A 15,319-nucleotide genomic window follows, 5' to 3' on the forward strand; every position below is an offset into this window, starting at 1 on the left:
TGTGTGCAGCTGGGGGGTCAAGAGAGCCTTCCCACAAGAAGTGGTTTTCTTGCCTAGGAATAGAAAGAGCTATACTTTCCTAAATTTCTCCCCTCCAGGAGAATTACATTAATAGAGGCTGTTTTTATTCTCTGTTAGTATCTTACTTTAATAGCAAAGTATTGCTAGGCATTGCTGTCCTGTTGTTTCTTTCCCAACTCGGCCACTCAGCTAAAAGATCACACATACTTGCCTATCTGTGCTGTCTCTCATGTGTTTTACTTACTGGGATGAATGCCAGGGAGGAAGCTGTATGCCCACTCTCATGAAGCCATGTGTAAACTTGCCTAGGGAAGATCAGATCAGTCTTGGAAGCCTGATACTATGATTGTTTTCTTGCCCTAACCATTGCCCAAGCAGAGGAATAGAGCGGGGCATCCCTGGCTATGCACATAGTGAGGGAAAAAAACAAGGCCTCTCTTCTGACTTAGCAGTTCTTCATAATTCTTCATGTCTTCATAATGAGCATAGCTTTCTGATTTAAAATATTGTTGAATAGTCCACTTAAAAATTTTCTAGGATTAGAAGGTAAAGTCCCTGCTCTCTGGCTTCTGGAATGCAACTTTATCCCTTAAATTTTAGACTTTTGCCCAAGCTCAGTGTTCTGGCACCTTCTCTGTTTCCTGGTTCCTCGAAGACTGCTGGTAGTACTTCACGATCACATCTACAAGTTCCCACGAACCTTAGGATGTTTTTTTTTCTCTGAGCCTAGAAACTATAAATTCTTTTAAAACACAGATTTTTTTTTTTTTTTTTTTGGTAACCCCACACTTACTTCCACTGCCTGTGTAACTAGGGTGACCATGTAATTTTTTTCATCCAAACCAGGACATCTGAGAGTGAAAGGGATCATTAAGTAATAATTTGACCAGGACAAGAGATGTAAATCAAGACTGTCCCAGACAAGATGGGATGTATCACCACCCTGTTCCTAACCAGATCTTATACATTTTTATGTTTGGGTAGCATTCTTAATAGGGATAAAAAAGATTTACTTTCCACCAAGCATCTGTCACCATTATACCACCATCTTAATAACTAAGCCTATTAAAAAATGTAAGAATACTTGCTATTTTTTTAATCAAGTCTCCACTCATTTTAGGTGTCTCCCTAACACTATTCTTGTAGGTACATAATTTTTCATTAATGTGCCTTTTGTTTAAACTTTGGGGAAAAATAATAGTAATAGTTACAACAGTAACAGTAGCAACTAACATTTGTACAGTTACTAATGAGCCAGGCTCCATTTAGGCACTTAACATGTATAAATTTTTAAATCTTCATGACTACCCTGTAAGATGGGTAAGGTACCAATGGGGAGGTGGGGATGCACGGAGGGGAACACTAAGGAAGCCCTGAGTTGTTGGCCCCCATCCTCACCCAGATAAGAGGCAGCAATCTGTTATGAAAAATAAAACCTAGAGAGGAAAGAAAGGGAACTAAAACCTATGGACTAACTCTATGGAGAATTAGTAAGTGACGAGCACTTTATTCCTTTTCATTCCTGTTAACTCACTGAGAGGCTGTTTGGTGGAAGAAGTACATGAATCTGAGTATTAGAAAACTTGGTTCAAATCCTGTCAAATGCCTACCTCTTAACTTGAACCTTGCCCTTGCCTAATTCCAATCTCTGTTTGCCTGAGAAACCATTTAAATTCCTGCCACTATTCTGTTTCAATACTAGACCATCAGATTATAAAGCCTTCTTGGGTCCCTACTATTCCGAGCCCACTCATCTTATGGTAAGACAGAAAATAACCCAATTTTCCCACATCATTTCTTCAGTGATTCATATCCTCTCTCTTCCAAGTCATGACTTTTAATTGGAAAAAGAGATTGAAATATCTTTACCTCCAAATTCTGAAATTTTCAATTCATGACTTCCAAGTCTTAGAGATGTTATCCAGATTTCTTCTTTTGCTTCATTCATTCCTATGTTAATATACAAAAGTGAGGACTGAGCAAAGGTTTGATACGCCTTAGAAAACTTTTTAACATTTCAGTACGTATCCCTGAAAACAGCAGAACACACAGGCCATGACCTTATCACTCACCATCAGGGAGTCACTAATAGGGTGTAGTTTCTTTTCCCCTTCTCATCACTGCACTTTGTGTTATAAAATACTCTTAAGAAGCAGATGATAGGTCCCTGCCCTGTAAGAAGCTTACATTCTAGTTATGGAGATCACACTAGCACAAATGAAAGAATTTTATACCTATGAAGTTGTAAAACATTGCAGAATTAGCCCCAAGTGAAAATGGAAGCCACTGAATTGCAGTTGTCAAGAAATATTCATAGAGAGATGGAAAACTGGACCATGAAGGTCTTGGACACTAAAAGGCAAAAGTAAATTTCATGACTATTTTCTCAGTGGGTTTTCAATAAATATTTATGGAATGAATAACAGGATAGGAAGAAAGCAGGCATTCAATGTCAAGCAGGGGATCTTACAGCAGAGGCAAGAAAGCACAAATCATTTCTTACGTGTGGGAAAGAAAAGCAAATATGCCAAATATACCAAGAGTCCAGCCAAATGTGAGGTTTATTACTAACTTCTCTGGCAATGAAGGCAAAATGAAGAACTCAGAGGCTTATAACAGTCTTATCTGACACAAAGCAATACATTAATCCCTTTAAACAAAGAATTATTAAATATATACAAAAATATATACATATTAAATACATATACACACACACGTATGAAAACTACCCTAGCCTGTATTTTCATCTAACCAGCTTCACCACTCACATTCAATTCCTCTGTTTTCTCTAAGCACACTAAAACATGAATATTCGTTCATATTTTGAACCCTTTGTACGAGCAATTCCTCTGCCACTTGAAAGCTCACAAACCTGGTCTTCAGTCAGGCAGATTCTTCTTTATAGAGTACTGTTCAAATACCACATGTTCCACAAAGCCTTCCCCTTCTTTTCCAGGCAGAAAGAGTCACTCCATTATCTGTGTCCTCATATTACTTTGCTCTCCTCTTTTAGGGTACTTACCATGTTTTACTGTGATTTACTTGCTTTGAGTATCTGAATTCATTAGCCTGAATGGTTTACATGGGTAGATCCGAGAGGCCTAATATTTTTCTACGTATGGCACCGACACTCAACATACAACAGGCATACAGTTAAATGTTTGTTGAATGAGTGAATTTATTGCATGTTTCCTCATATAAGCACCACTCAGCAACATAATAAGTGAATTCAGTAAGCTTTACAGAATTTGTAGAAATTCTCACCATTGGGCCTTTTTTTGTGCTGAACCTTGCTAACACCAAGGGTTTTAACAATAAAATGGAAAGCATCTTTTGGGGGTTAATTAAAGAAACCCTCGTACACATCTTTTTTAGTGATTAACCTTAATAAAAGACAATCTCAAGTATTTGAGAAATGTACGGATAACATGTATGTACTCGAGTAATTTCCTCAAATATTTACTAGTCAAGTTTCTCACAGGAGCTGGACAATGGTCCATTCAAGTCTGGAGTATCTATGCTGCTAAATTAAAATCTTCATGCTTTGGCTATCCTATGTACAGGTGACAAGACTGACATTGTTTTGGAGGTTAAGAAATTGAATGTAATTTCCTCTGAGGGGACAAAAGATTTCTTCTCCTTAGGAAACAACTTCTAGACTTCTTCAAGAGCTTAAACAAAACTCAGTTGACTAGTTTTGTAAAATGTAGTATTACAGAAATTTTTTTAGTCTGGAAAAAAACGTAAACATAGTTTATTACCAGTTTGTACCTTCACCATAGAAAAAGCTTAAAATCATTCTTGTGGAATGTCTGATTTTCAGTGGCATTGTCAGATGGTTGAGTAGTGAGTCTGAAGAGACAAAGCTGGGGCCATTATATGGAAGGCTGAACTTTATCAGGTATTCAACAGGATCTGCTGAAAATATTTCAGCAGAAAAATGAAAGACAGTTCTTGTGGCAATGATGTGAGGAATGGCCTAAAGTGGGGGAAGATGAGGTAGGGGATGTGAGGTAATAATTACTAGAGTGATGGTTATGAATATATTTAAGAAATGAACGCAACTAATATTCAGACAATTAACAAGACCCAGTAAGAGGCTAGATATAAAGAATGGAGAATCCCTGGCTAGAATGGGAGAAAGCAGCCACGCCTGAGTAAAAGCTTACTATAAGAGAAAAAGCCACAAGTAAAACTCTTATCTCCTGATTCCCCATCCAATTCTCTTTCCACTATAGCTGTTGACTGATTTGGAATGTTAAAGCTGGTCTGAAAGACCACAAGCTTCAGCGGGCAACCTGATATGGCGTAACAAACTCAGTTAAATTACTTTGTGGATTTTTTTTTCTTAGACCACGGTTACAATTCTAGCTTTTGTGCTAACTAGCTTTAATCTTAGGCAAATCATTTGCCTTTGACACCTTTTACGTTTTTATATGAATTTATTTCTTTTGTTAATATTGCATAGACGTTTTTCTTGTCTCCCACAATAAATAATTTCTTTGAGGGCAGTAATATGGACTATATGTGGATCTTTTACCATTGATTGTTTACAATACCCAAGAAGTGTCTCTGTAAAAGGGTGTCAAATTAATGAATATAAATAGTTGAGAACATCTTGTTAGAAACAACATGAAATGTTAATAAAAACACAAACAGAACCTGAACTGTTCACATTAATTTAGGCTAGGGGGGAAGCTTCCCTACTTTTTATTAGGCCTCTGACTACTTAAGAAGAGTTTCTAGCATTCATAAGTACCTGATAGCCACCGCCATGTTATACTTTATTATGAGAAGAAAATGTCCCATTTCACAGGAGAACCATTTCCCCATGCTTTTCTTCATCCTTCCTCCCAAAGATTTCACGTGGCAGCAACGAAGGGCAAGGGGGACCCTGAAAATGACTTTTCCGTTTTTAACACAAAGAATGGCTTGGTTTGGCTTCTGTGACATTCACTGGAGAAAAATGTTATACATTTTATGTACAGCTTCTTGTGATTGATAGATAACGCCAGTATTCAGTCCTTACTCCTGTGCAAACTACTTTAGGGCACTTACGGGCAGGCAGGCAGCCCACAGAGGAAGGTTTTTGGATTCGCAGAACTCTCCCTATACAGCACTTGGCTTCAGTATAACCTGAAAGTTCTTGCTCCAGGAACTCTGGCCAGCACACCCCTTTTCTGGGGCTTCTTAGGTTATTGGCTCCAGCTTAGGTGGGTAGGAGAGCTAAATCAGCAGAAGAAAAGCAAAACTGAGGAAGGAAGAGAGAAGAGGTCATAAGGACAAGGGAGCATAGTCTGTGACTGATAAACACTGAGATGGCTCTTTTTTTAATGTGATTTGTAAAATGTCTTTAGAGGCAATTCCAAAAGAGTTTCAAAAATATTCTAAGTAATACTAGCATCACTACAGTAAGTGCATGGCCTCCCAAGGGTACCATTTTAAAGGATAATCATTTGATTCTATGAGTTATGATTGTTTTAAAAAATATTAAAGTTTATTTTAAAATTCAATATAAAAAGCACTGCTTAAGTGATGGCTATGACTTACAAATATAAGGAAATTTGTAGGATGTGTGGGTGGGATGGAAACACTATTTATAGTCTAAGGACCAAATTCAGCACTACGTACTTCTGCACTGGCCACCATTAAAAACTTTGAGGCTGCTGGCCATTTGGTGAGGAAACAGAAGATTTTAAGAAAAGTGCAAATGAATGGCATGTGTAATTTCAAAGCAAGCCTGCCTTACAGAATATATGGGTGTTTGGGTGAAGCACAGTGAATAGCCCATCTCAATTTTAATATACAGAAGCAACACAGTATGAGAGTAACAGAAGTTTTTGTAGTTCAACAGACCTAGTTTACATCCTGGCTTCACCCTTTTGTAGTTGAATAACCCTTTGCAAATTATTTACCTTCTCTGAGACCCAGTTTCCTTACCTGTAAAATGCCTAGTGAAGTGCCTGGCAAACAGAAAATACTCCATAAATATCAGTTCCTCTATAAGGGTGTTTTTTTTTTTCAAACTAAGGGTCAAAAAACCCTTTGGTAGATTATGAAATCAATTTAGTAGGTTATAACTAGAATATTTAAAAAACTGAAACAATAAAAAACATCAGAGTACACTGCACATAATGGCAAGTATTGTTCCATAATGCACATGCTGAGTTTTGATAATAAATGCATTTTTTACTGCAGATTACAACCAAAAAGTTTCAAAGTCTCTGCTCTACAGAGAAATTCTCAGATTATTTTATTAAAAAGGCTTTAGGAATGCTGCCTTGATCCAAATGAGACCCTGTAAATTTTAAGAACTTAAAGTGTTCCTTACCTTCTAACTTGTTGCAGTAAAAATAAGACATGAATCATAGAGAAGATAAATTTAATCTGATACTGTAGGGCATTAAATTCAATTTTAAGATTGGTTTCTGTGTTATATTGACTAATTTATACTTCTGAACACTTTATTGTGTGATAGGTATGATAGGTATATCATTTATAGTTGATTAAGCACATCTAGAATTTCTACAAAAAGTTGGCTATTAGGTTCTATTATGGGGAAATTAGATACAATTTCTAAATAATTTTAAATTATAAAACTTTTTAAAAGGATTGTAACTTGCCTAAGCATGAATACTGTTAGAGTAATATTCAAATCCTGATGAGTAGTAAAAATATTCAAATCCTGATGAGTAGTAAAAATCAAAGGCCTATATGAGCACATATAGTGATGTCCCACACTGGCTCAGTAAAAAGGAGAGCTCCCAAAACAAACTGTGAGGGTCAATAACAGGCCTCCTTTCTCCTTCATGTCTTGAGGTAAAACCAGCCTGACAGTATAATGAGTCCCTAGTGCTGTTAAGATGGTGAGCTAGCCAATTTTAGGTTGGCAGAATAAGAATTTTAGGTTGGCTGAAGGGTAGAATACTAGAAATGACAGAATTCAACGATACAGCTGAATCTTGATATAACTGTATCTTAAATTTATAATTTTAACTGACCAGGCCAGATTGGTTATTATTAGAACCCGTGGGACTGAAGTTTAGGAATCTTGTTTTAAATTAGCGCCCTGGGCAATTCTGATCCTCATTCTGGTTTGAAGGCCCTGTGTTAAAGGGACAGCAAGGATCAGAAAATATAAAAAGGAGGAGTCCAAAAGTATTTATCCCAACCTGTAAGGTTGGAATAAATATCACATATCAAATACTGGATCAGAATCTGACACTTACTCAAAGTACTTCCTTCTTGGTATTATATTAAAGATATGAGTCAGCAGGTATCAATACTTGATGTTTTCCAGTTATTTAAGAACAATGAGAAATGGTGTGTTGCCTCATTGGAATTCACTGGTGAGAAGCAAAAAGTATGAAAGAGAAAGGTCTCTTTAGTTATAGAAGTAAAAGGTAGCAATCAATAAAAGTTATTAAGAGTAAACTCAGCAAGAGAGAAGTGATAAACCATTCAACTACTTGATGAATCCATTTGGCTCCTGAGCAGAGAGTTCACACCTTCTGTGGTGTAGGTGCCCTTTCCTCTGTCCTCAGAAAATAAAGAATAAGGCAAAAGGTGGTTCCTTCCTATTTCAAATGAGTTGAGGGTACAGGATGAGGCTGCCTATATAATCTTAAGTTCTTTTTTTCTAAATTTAAAACTTTTCTGCTATTTGAGATAGACAGTGGGTTGGGCTGAGCCATGCTTGCTGTCAATGTCAAGTGTTGAGATTAGCACCACAAATCCTCCACCAGGACTGAGTCTTGGCCAGGCTTTGTCCACCATCAACCTTGAATGTGAGAAAAGGCAAGCATGAATGCCATTCTTGGGAAGAAACAGCAGCTGTGCAAAGTGAAGGAATCACAGGAGATGGCAAAGCCTGGGGAAAAGGATGGTAGCAACAGAAGTGAGGTAGAAAGCTAGTTCTTAGCTCCTCCAAGTGCCAGCTTAAGAGACTTAGGGTCAAACACTCCCTGCACAGCAAGTACATGAGCCCCCTGAAATTGTAAGATGCCCCAAGAAATGATCTGGTGTTCCCCCCTTGCTTATTTTTTAGCTCAAAGTCTAACAGCGTTGGAAGTATTTGGAAATCGACACCTCTCTTTCTCTCACTTTCTTTTTTACCTAGAGGTTACAGTAGAGGATGAACAAAGATGGCAGCCAATACCAAAAAAAAAAAACCCAAAAACAACAAAAAAAACCCCAAACATTTGTTATAAACCAGAAACTGACACACCATTGTAAAGCAATTATACCCTAATAAAGATGTTAAAAAAGAAAAACAAAACAGATTATGAGAGAAGTCTGCATTACACATGGGTAGAATTCACCCCGTAAGTCAAAGAACTTTTCAAAATTACAAGGGAGGGAAGGCAGAGGGGACTAGATATTTGAGGTGTTAAGAGACAGGCTGACAGAGCAAGCTTAGTGACTGGCTTTATAAGTCTACCACTTGAGACTCTCTGTTCTTTATTTACAGAGAGGCAGAAAAAAGAGTTCAGAGAAGAAGCCAGGGTCATAAATTAAGATATCTGAAAGAGAAGTTGGGCCTCTCTTTCCATTTTCTTACACTATTTGTTTCCTTCACTTGAAAATATTGTTAGACCAAATTGCAATAGGGCTCACCAAATGGACTCCGTTATGCAGTTTACTCATGCACCTTGCTAGATCCTGATTTCCCTATTTGATACGAAAAGCTGAACTTCCATTCTTTTCTCTGCTAAAATGCCTAAAAAATCTATATTTAGGAGATAAAGAAGCATATTTACAATATGCTTAGCCTTGGAGTCTCCAGGTCAGGGTTATGGAAAAAACTATTCTGAAAACTATCCTTCCGTAACCCAACATGTTCACACATCACAAGTCCTTATTAAAGTTATGGTTGGGTTTTCACATTTCCAGGTAAAAAATCTGTTCCCTGGCAGTCCTTAAACTTTACCTGACAAATACTGTACACCCTCAGTCCAGGCTCCTCAATCTCTAACATCCCCATTAACACCCCAGCAAACAACAAAATACATCCACTTATCACAGTTCAATCCCACTTGAGCATCTATAGCCACTATTTTGATATAATCATGTTCCAAAAGCTGACTGAGTGTCCAACAGCAGCAAAGGATAGACATGTTGGCGCCAGTAATACTGAAGTTTGGTTTTTAACTGCATTTTTTGTCAGTTTGGCTGGGAAGATTTGGACAGCTGGAAGTGAGCTTCTCCATCATTTTCTGTTTCTTTCTTTGTAACAATTTTCCACCTGTGAAGCCCAACACCCCACCACCAAGTGCAGCTGCAATTCCTGCCACTTTGAAGCCTGCAAGGAGTCCAATCGGACCCCCCACCACTCCTCCGATGAGTGCACCTGCCACAGGCAGAGCTGCCAGCTTGTATTTTGCAGCCTGTAAAAAAAAAAAAAAAAATTCAATTTAGAAATTGAGTTGAGAATATCTCCCTGTGGTGATGTGCATTTTCCTCTCATTACTCCTGGCAATGCCTCTTTAACTCGTGGTACATAATTAACCTTAGAGATTGTTCTGGGGTCAGGGGAGGGGAGAAAATATTCCACAGGTACTACAATTGCTCCAGATCTCAGAACTTAGAGAAATGAGCTACAAAGAGTAGACTGCTATAAACTGATTTTACTTGCAAAACAATCAATCCACTAACTATCTAGCTGGCTTATTTAAACAGTTTCAGCAGCCACAGATACTCCCAAAGCTTTTAAATTGCAGAGATTATTTCGTGCGAATACCTGGGGTTAAAAGCAACATTCTATGGGAAACAAATGGACCCACTCCATGTGTGCTGTCACGTCCTTACAATTTTGCCCCTATTGGATTCTGGAAACCCTCTCTATGCCTCTCCCTGAACTCCTGCAAATATCCCCTTGTAACACCAAATGCCTTAAAGTAGGGCTTCAGTTTATTCTCTCGTTGAAAAAATTTCTCTCCCAACAGAATGAATCTTAGAGCAGAATATTACAAGAGCCATTGATTTCTCACACTACCTATGTGTCATTTCTTCCTTATTTTCTTAATTGCTGGTTCCCTCAACATTAAAGAGAGCAGATCAATTGGGTTAATACTAGGGATTCCTGAGAGCCAGAGTACCATTGATTTGTCAGCAGGAGCAGAATCTTACCTTCCCCAAGTTTTTGGTTCCCTCTTCAACATTCACAGCAGCACTGTTGACATGGTCTTCAACGCTGTCAATCTTCTCCTGCTGAGACTAGATGCAAAGGAATTATGAGTGAGCGTTCCTGCTGGGGAGCAGCAGTCAGCCAATACACACTATTTTAATTCCTGTAATCAGAGCCCTGGGTACTGCAGCCTTGCAGTCTTAATAGCAGTTCATTAATAGCATCTGATAAACGATGTCGAAAGTACAAATTCACTCATATGAAAAAAAGAGGGTGACTTAATTATTAGATAAGAAGAGGGTGGCACCTTTATAGGAAAAAGCATCTCACACTAAAATTCAATGAAACATACAAACAAATTATTCTCCAAATGAATCTACTTTCCAGGAGGAAAAATATCTAAATAAGCATTTACATGTCAGGTTGGGTTTTACAGAAAAAAACAAAAACAAAATCAAACCAAAAAGCCTTTCTAACTTACCTTCTTTGAAGATTCAGTTTAAAACAGGCAAATTTCCTTAGGAGTTAAATGCCCTTGATCCAACAAACACAAATTACTATACTTTAGGAATAAGAATATAATATGGCTTGATCTGCCATGAAATTGTTCCACCTGTGATATGCACTAGGGAGTAGTGAATGAATTTACTGTCCCATGTTTTACACCTGTACACTTTAATACATTTTAAAATCGTGACAAGTTAAAATGTTTCAGAGCCAACATATTAATAAAGCATTCTACATAAAAAGGCAACACCTGTGCTGACACAACAGAAACTCATGGAATCTCTGGGTAGAAGGAATGTTTAGGTCATTGAGTGCAATTTTCCCCTCAGCTGTGTGAAGCCTCACTACACTTCTGACAAGTGGCTACTGAATCTCTGCTCAAACACCTCCAGTGACAGGAACTCATTACTTGACACAGGAACACACTTTTATTTATTAAAAAAAATTTTATTTTATTTTATTTATTTATTTTTAGCTGTGTTGGGTCTTTGCTGCTGCGCGCGGGCTTTCTCTAGTTGCGGTGAATGGGGGCTACTCTTCGGTGTGGTGCGAGGGCTTCTCGTCGCAGTGGCTTTTCTTGTTGCGGAGCATGGGCTCTAGGCACGTGGGCTTCAGTAGTTGTGGCACACGGGCTCAGTAGTTGTGGCTCACGGGCTCTAGAGCACAGGCTCAGTAGCTGTGGTGCACAGGCTTAGTTGCTCCGTGGCATGTGGGATCTTCCCGGACCAGGGCTCTAACCCGTGTCCCCTGCATTGGCAGATGGATTCTTAACCACCGCGCCACAGGGAAGTCCCACACTCCCATTTTTAAATCAACTTATTTATACGAAATTTACATATGATAATACGCACCCAATTTTTAGGGCATATACTTTGATTAGTTCTGACAAATGTATAAACCCACGTAACCACGATCACATCAATATATACACTATTTAGTTTTTGTTTTTTTTAATTCACAGAAAAAAGAAGAGGATCCCTCTTTGATCCCAGCTAAATTTCAACTTCTACAATGACTGTGAAATAATTCAACTTTAATCCTGAAGTGTTTGATTGCCCTTATATAACTGACCTCTTCATTTACACGGAAGCGATTATAACTAACACACTGTTCTAATTCCAATCATTTCATTTGAGAACATGAAACCCAAACAACACATCTAATTTTTCTCCACAGTTGCTTCCTATCAGTATCAATGACATTCTTTCCCTTCTCATATCCTTTTCACTACTGGACCTTTACATGGTATCCCTTCCTTCCCATATTCTCCACTACTATCTTGACATCCCTAACACAATCCCTAAAAAAGTTCTTTATCAGTTTTCCTTCCAACATCTCTGTCAGAGCAAATACAACAGTGGTTCTCATGCATGAGTGTGCACCAGAATCACCTGGAGGACTTCTCAAAACACAGGTTGCTGGGCCCCATCCCCAGAGTTTCTGATTTAGCAGGCTTGGGATGAGGCCTGAGAATTTGCATTTCTAAGGAGTTCCCAGGTGATGCTGATGGTGCAACTCCATGATTCTCATACTTTAAAAACCACTAGCATCTATACACCATAGGATTAAGGGCACAACCTGTGGTCAGATGTCCTGTGTACAAATCCCAGCACTATCACTGTGTGCCCTTGGACAAATTACTTGAGCTCTCTAGGTGTCAGTATTCTCATCTGCCAACTGAGGATAATGATACTTACACCTCACAGGGCTGAACTGAGGATAAAATGAGACAGTGTCTGTAGAGTATGAGGGTAAAAATTTGAAAAGTCATTGTATCTTCCCAAGAAAGCTTAACTCCCATCTTTTCTATCAAAAAATATATCAAACTTTTTCCTGTGATGCTTGAAAATTTCTGGGGCACTAAAACATTAAAACTCTCCTAGCATTCACTCATTCATTCATTCAATTTTTATTTTCCTCAGACAATAAAACTTCTTTTATGTTGGCTTTCTTTTTCCAACCCAAAGAGGCATCAAGTGCCAGTGCTTGTAATATTCAACTTGTCTTGATTTCTGTCATTATTTCTATTTGGGACACCCCCAACACTTTCAGTTCTTGCCGGAAAGTCTATGCTAGCAGATAAATCACAGGTATAAAATATCAACCTTCATATCTTGACTAGTTGAGGAGTAGAGGGAAAAGCCAACATGTCTCCTTTCTCGCAGCCCCAAAATAATTCTGCCACGATGGTAGAGGCTGCCAGGATTATTGCCATTTCTATACTCCAAGAGTGATTTCAAGACCTCAAGGGACAAAATATTTTTAATGCTTTTTTCTAAAAAGGTTGGATACTGAAGCTCTATGACCTTTTTTCAATAAACTGAAATTTTAAAAAGTTTTTAATATTTTTTTCCAAGGGCGTGGAGTCAAGATGGCAGCATGGGAGGACGCGGAGTTCGCATCTTCCCACAACTAGGGCACCTGCCGGACGCTGGTGGGGGACTTTGAAGCCCAAGGAGATGGGAGGAACCCCCAAGAGACTGGGTAGGATGTGGGGGGGAGTGAGGGGGGAGGAGAAGTGGAGGCCGGATAGGACCGGTGCCCCTGAGGGGTGGCTGGGTGAGGGGAGGGGTTCCCACGCCTGGAGGGACCCTCAGGGGCTCGGAAGACCAGGGGAGGCGCGGTGGGCATCTCCCCTGCTCACTTGGGCCCCGGGAAGCCTGCTGGGCTCCTGAGCCTGGTCCTCTGCCCTCTGGGGCCCCCTCCAGCCGCATGGGTCCTAGGGGCATGGTAGGGAGGGAGGGGTAGAAGAGGAGGAGAGGTGGACAGTGGACAGGGAACCCTCTGGGACCAGAGGATCAGGGGAAGCACTGCAGGCATTTCCCCTGCCCACTCGGCCCTGGGAAGCCTGTTGAGTTTCCACATCTGGTCCCCTGCCTTCTGGGGCCACCCTCTGGTCACATGGGTCCTAGGGGCATAGGAGTCGGGGGGAAGAAGAGAGGCTAACAGGGAGGGACGCTTGGGATCAGAGGATGGGGGAACACGCCTAGCATATCCCCAACCCACTCGGGCCCAGGGATCCGGCTGAGGTCCCGGACCTGGTCCTCTGCCCTCCAAGGCCAGAGGCACTCCTGGGCCCCTCCTTTTCCAGCCCTGTGGGACCTAAACATAGGTCCTGCCCACCACCTAAACCCCGCCCCTGCCTAAGCCCCATGCCCCACAGCCAAGGCCTTTTCTGGCTTTTTTTTTTTTCCTCCTCTTTTTTGCTATTGTGGTTGTTTTACCTTCTGGTTGTTGTTTCATCTATATATATATTTTTGATAAATTTATTTATTTTATTATTTTTGGCTGCATTGGGTCTTTGTTGCTGCATGTGGGCTTTCTCTAGTTAGGGCGAGCAGGGGCTACTCTTCATTGCAGTGCACGTGGTTCTCATTGTGGTGGCTTTTCTTGTTGCAGAGCACGGGCTCTAGGCACACTGGCTTCAGTAGTTGTGGTGCGTGGGCTCAGCAGTTGTGCCTTGTAGGCTCTAGAGCACAGGCTCAGTAGTTGTGGTGCATGGGCTTAGTTGCTCCATGGCATGTGGAATCTTCCTGGACCAGGGCTTGAACCTGTGTCCCCTGCACTGGCAGGTAGATTCCTAACCACTGTACCACCAGGGAAGTCCCTCATCTATATTTTTATTTTTTCTAACATATCTGTTAGTTTTCTAATTTATTTTATTTTTTACTCTTTGTTATTGTTCTGCTCCTTTTTTTTTTGCCACCCTGGACGGCTTGTGGGATCTAGGTTCACAAGCCGGGGGTCAGGCCTGAGCTCCTGCGGTGGGAGCTCTGAGTCGGAACCACTGGACTAACAGAGAACCTCAGACCCCAGGGAATATTCAACAGAGTGAGGTATCCCAGAGGTCCTCATCTTGGCACCAAGACCCAGCTCTACCCAACAGCCTACAAACTCCAGTGCTGGAAGCCTCAGGCCAAACAACCAGTAAGACAGGAACACAATCCCACCCATCAAAAAAAAAAACAGGGATGACAAAAAATATGTCACAGATGAAGGAACAAGGTAAAAACCTACAAGACCAAATAAATGAAGAGGAAATAGGCAACCTACCTGAAAAAGAATTCAGAATAATGATAGTAAAGATGATCCAGAATCTCTGAAATAGAATGGAGGCATGGATCGAGAAAATACAAGAAACGTTTAACAAAGATCTAGAAGAACTAAAGAACAAACAGAGATGAACAACAAAATAACTGAAATGAAGAATACACTAGAAGGAATCAATAACAGAATAACTGAGGCAGAAGAACGAATAAGTGAGCTGGAAGACAGAATGGTAGAAATAACTGCTGAGGAGCAGAATAAAGAAAAAAGAATGAAAAGAATTGAAGACAATCTCAGAGACCTCTGGGACAGCACTAAACACACCAACATTTGAATTATAGGGGAGCCGGAAGAAGAAGAGAAAAAGAAAGGGTCTGAGAAAATATTCTAAGAGATTATAGTGGAAAACTTCCCTAACATGGGAAAGGAAATAGCCACCCAAGTCCAGGAAGCACAGAGAGTCCCATACAGGATAAACCCTAGGAGAAACACACCAAGACACATATTAAACAAACAAACAAAAATTAAATTCAAAGAAAAAATATTAAAAGCAGCAAGGGAAAAGCAAAAAATAACATACAAGGGAATCCCCCTAAGGTTACCAGCTGATTTTGCAGC

General features: G+C 39.9%; 1 protein-coding gene across 7 annotated transcripts in view; it reads right to left on the reverse strand.

The window, feature by feature from the left end:
- Positions 1-7,665: 7,665 nt before the first annotated feature.
- Positions 7,666-15,319, reverse strand: part of STX17 (syntaxin 17) — an 84,480-nt gene continuing 76,826 nt past the window's right edge. For all 7 annotated transcript variants that reach the window (XM_061200186.1, XM_061200184.1, XM_061200183.1 and 4 more), the window contains 2 exons: positions 10,150-10,236; positions 7,666-9,407 (listed from right to left, as the gene is read on the reverse strand). In XM_061200186.1, the coding sequence (XP_061056169.1) occupies positions 9,168-9,407; positions 10,150-10,236 (327 nt within the window). In that variant the 3' untranslated portion in view covers positions 7,666-9,167. The remainder of the gene's footprint in view (positions 9,408-10,149; positions 10,237-15,319) is intronic.

This window comes from Eubalaena glacialis, chromosome 9 (assembly GCF_028564815.1).
Source record: "Eubalaena glacialis isolate mEubGla1 chromosome 9, mEubGla1.1.hap2.+ XY, whole genome shotgun sequence".
NCBI lineage: Eukaryota > Metazoa > Chordata > Mammalia > Artiodactyla > Balaenidae > Eubalaena > Eubalaena glacialis.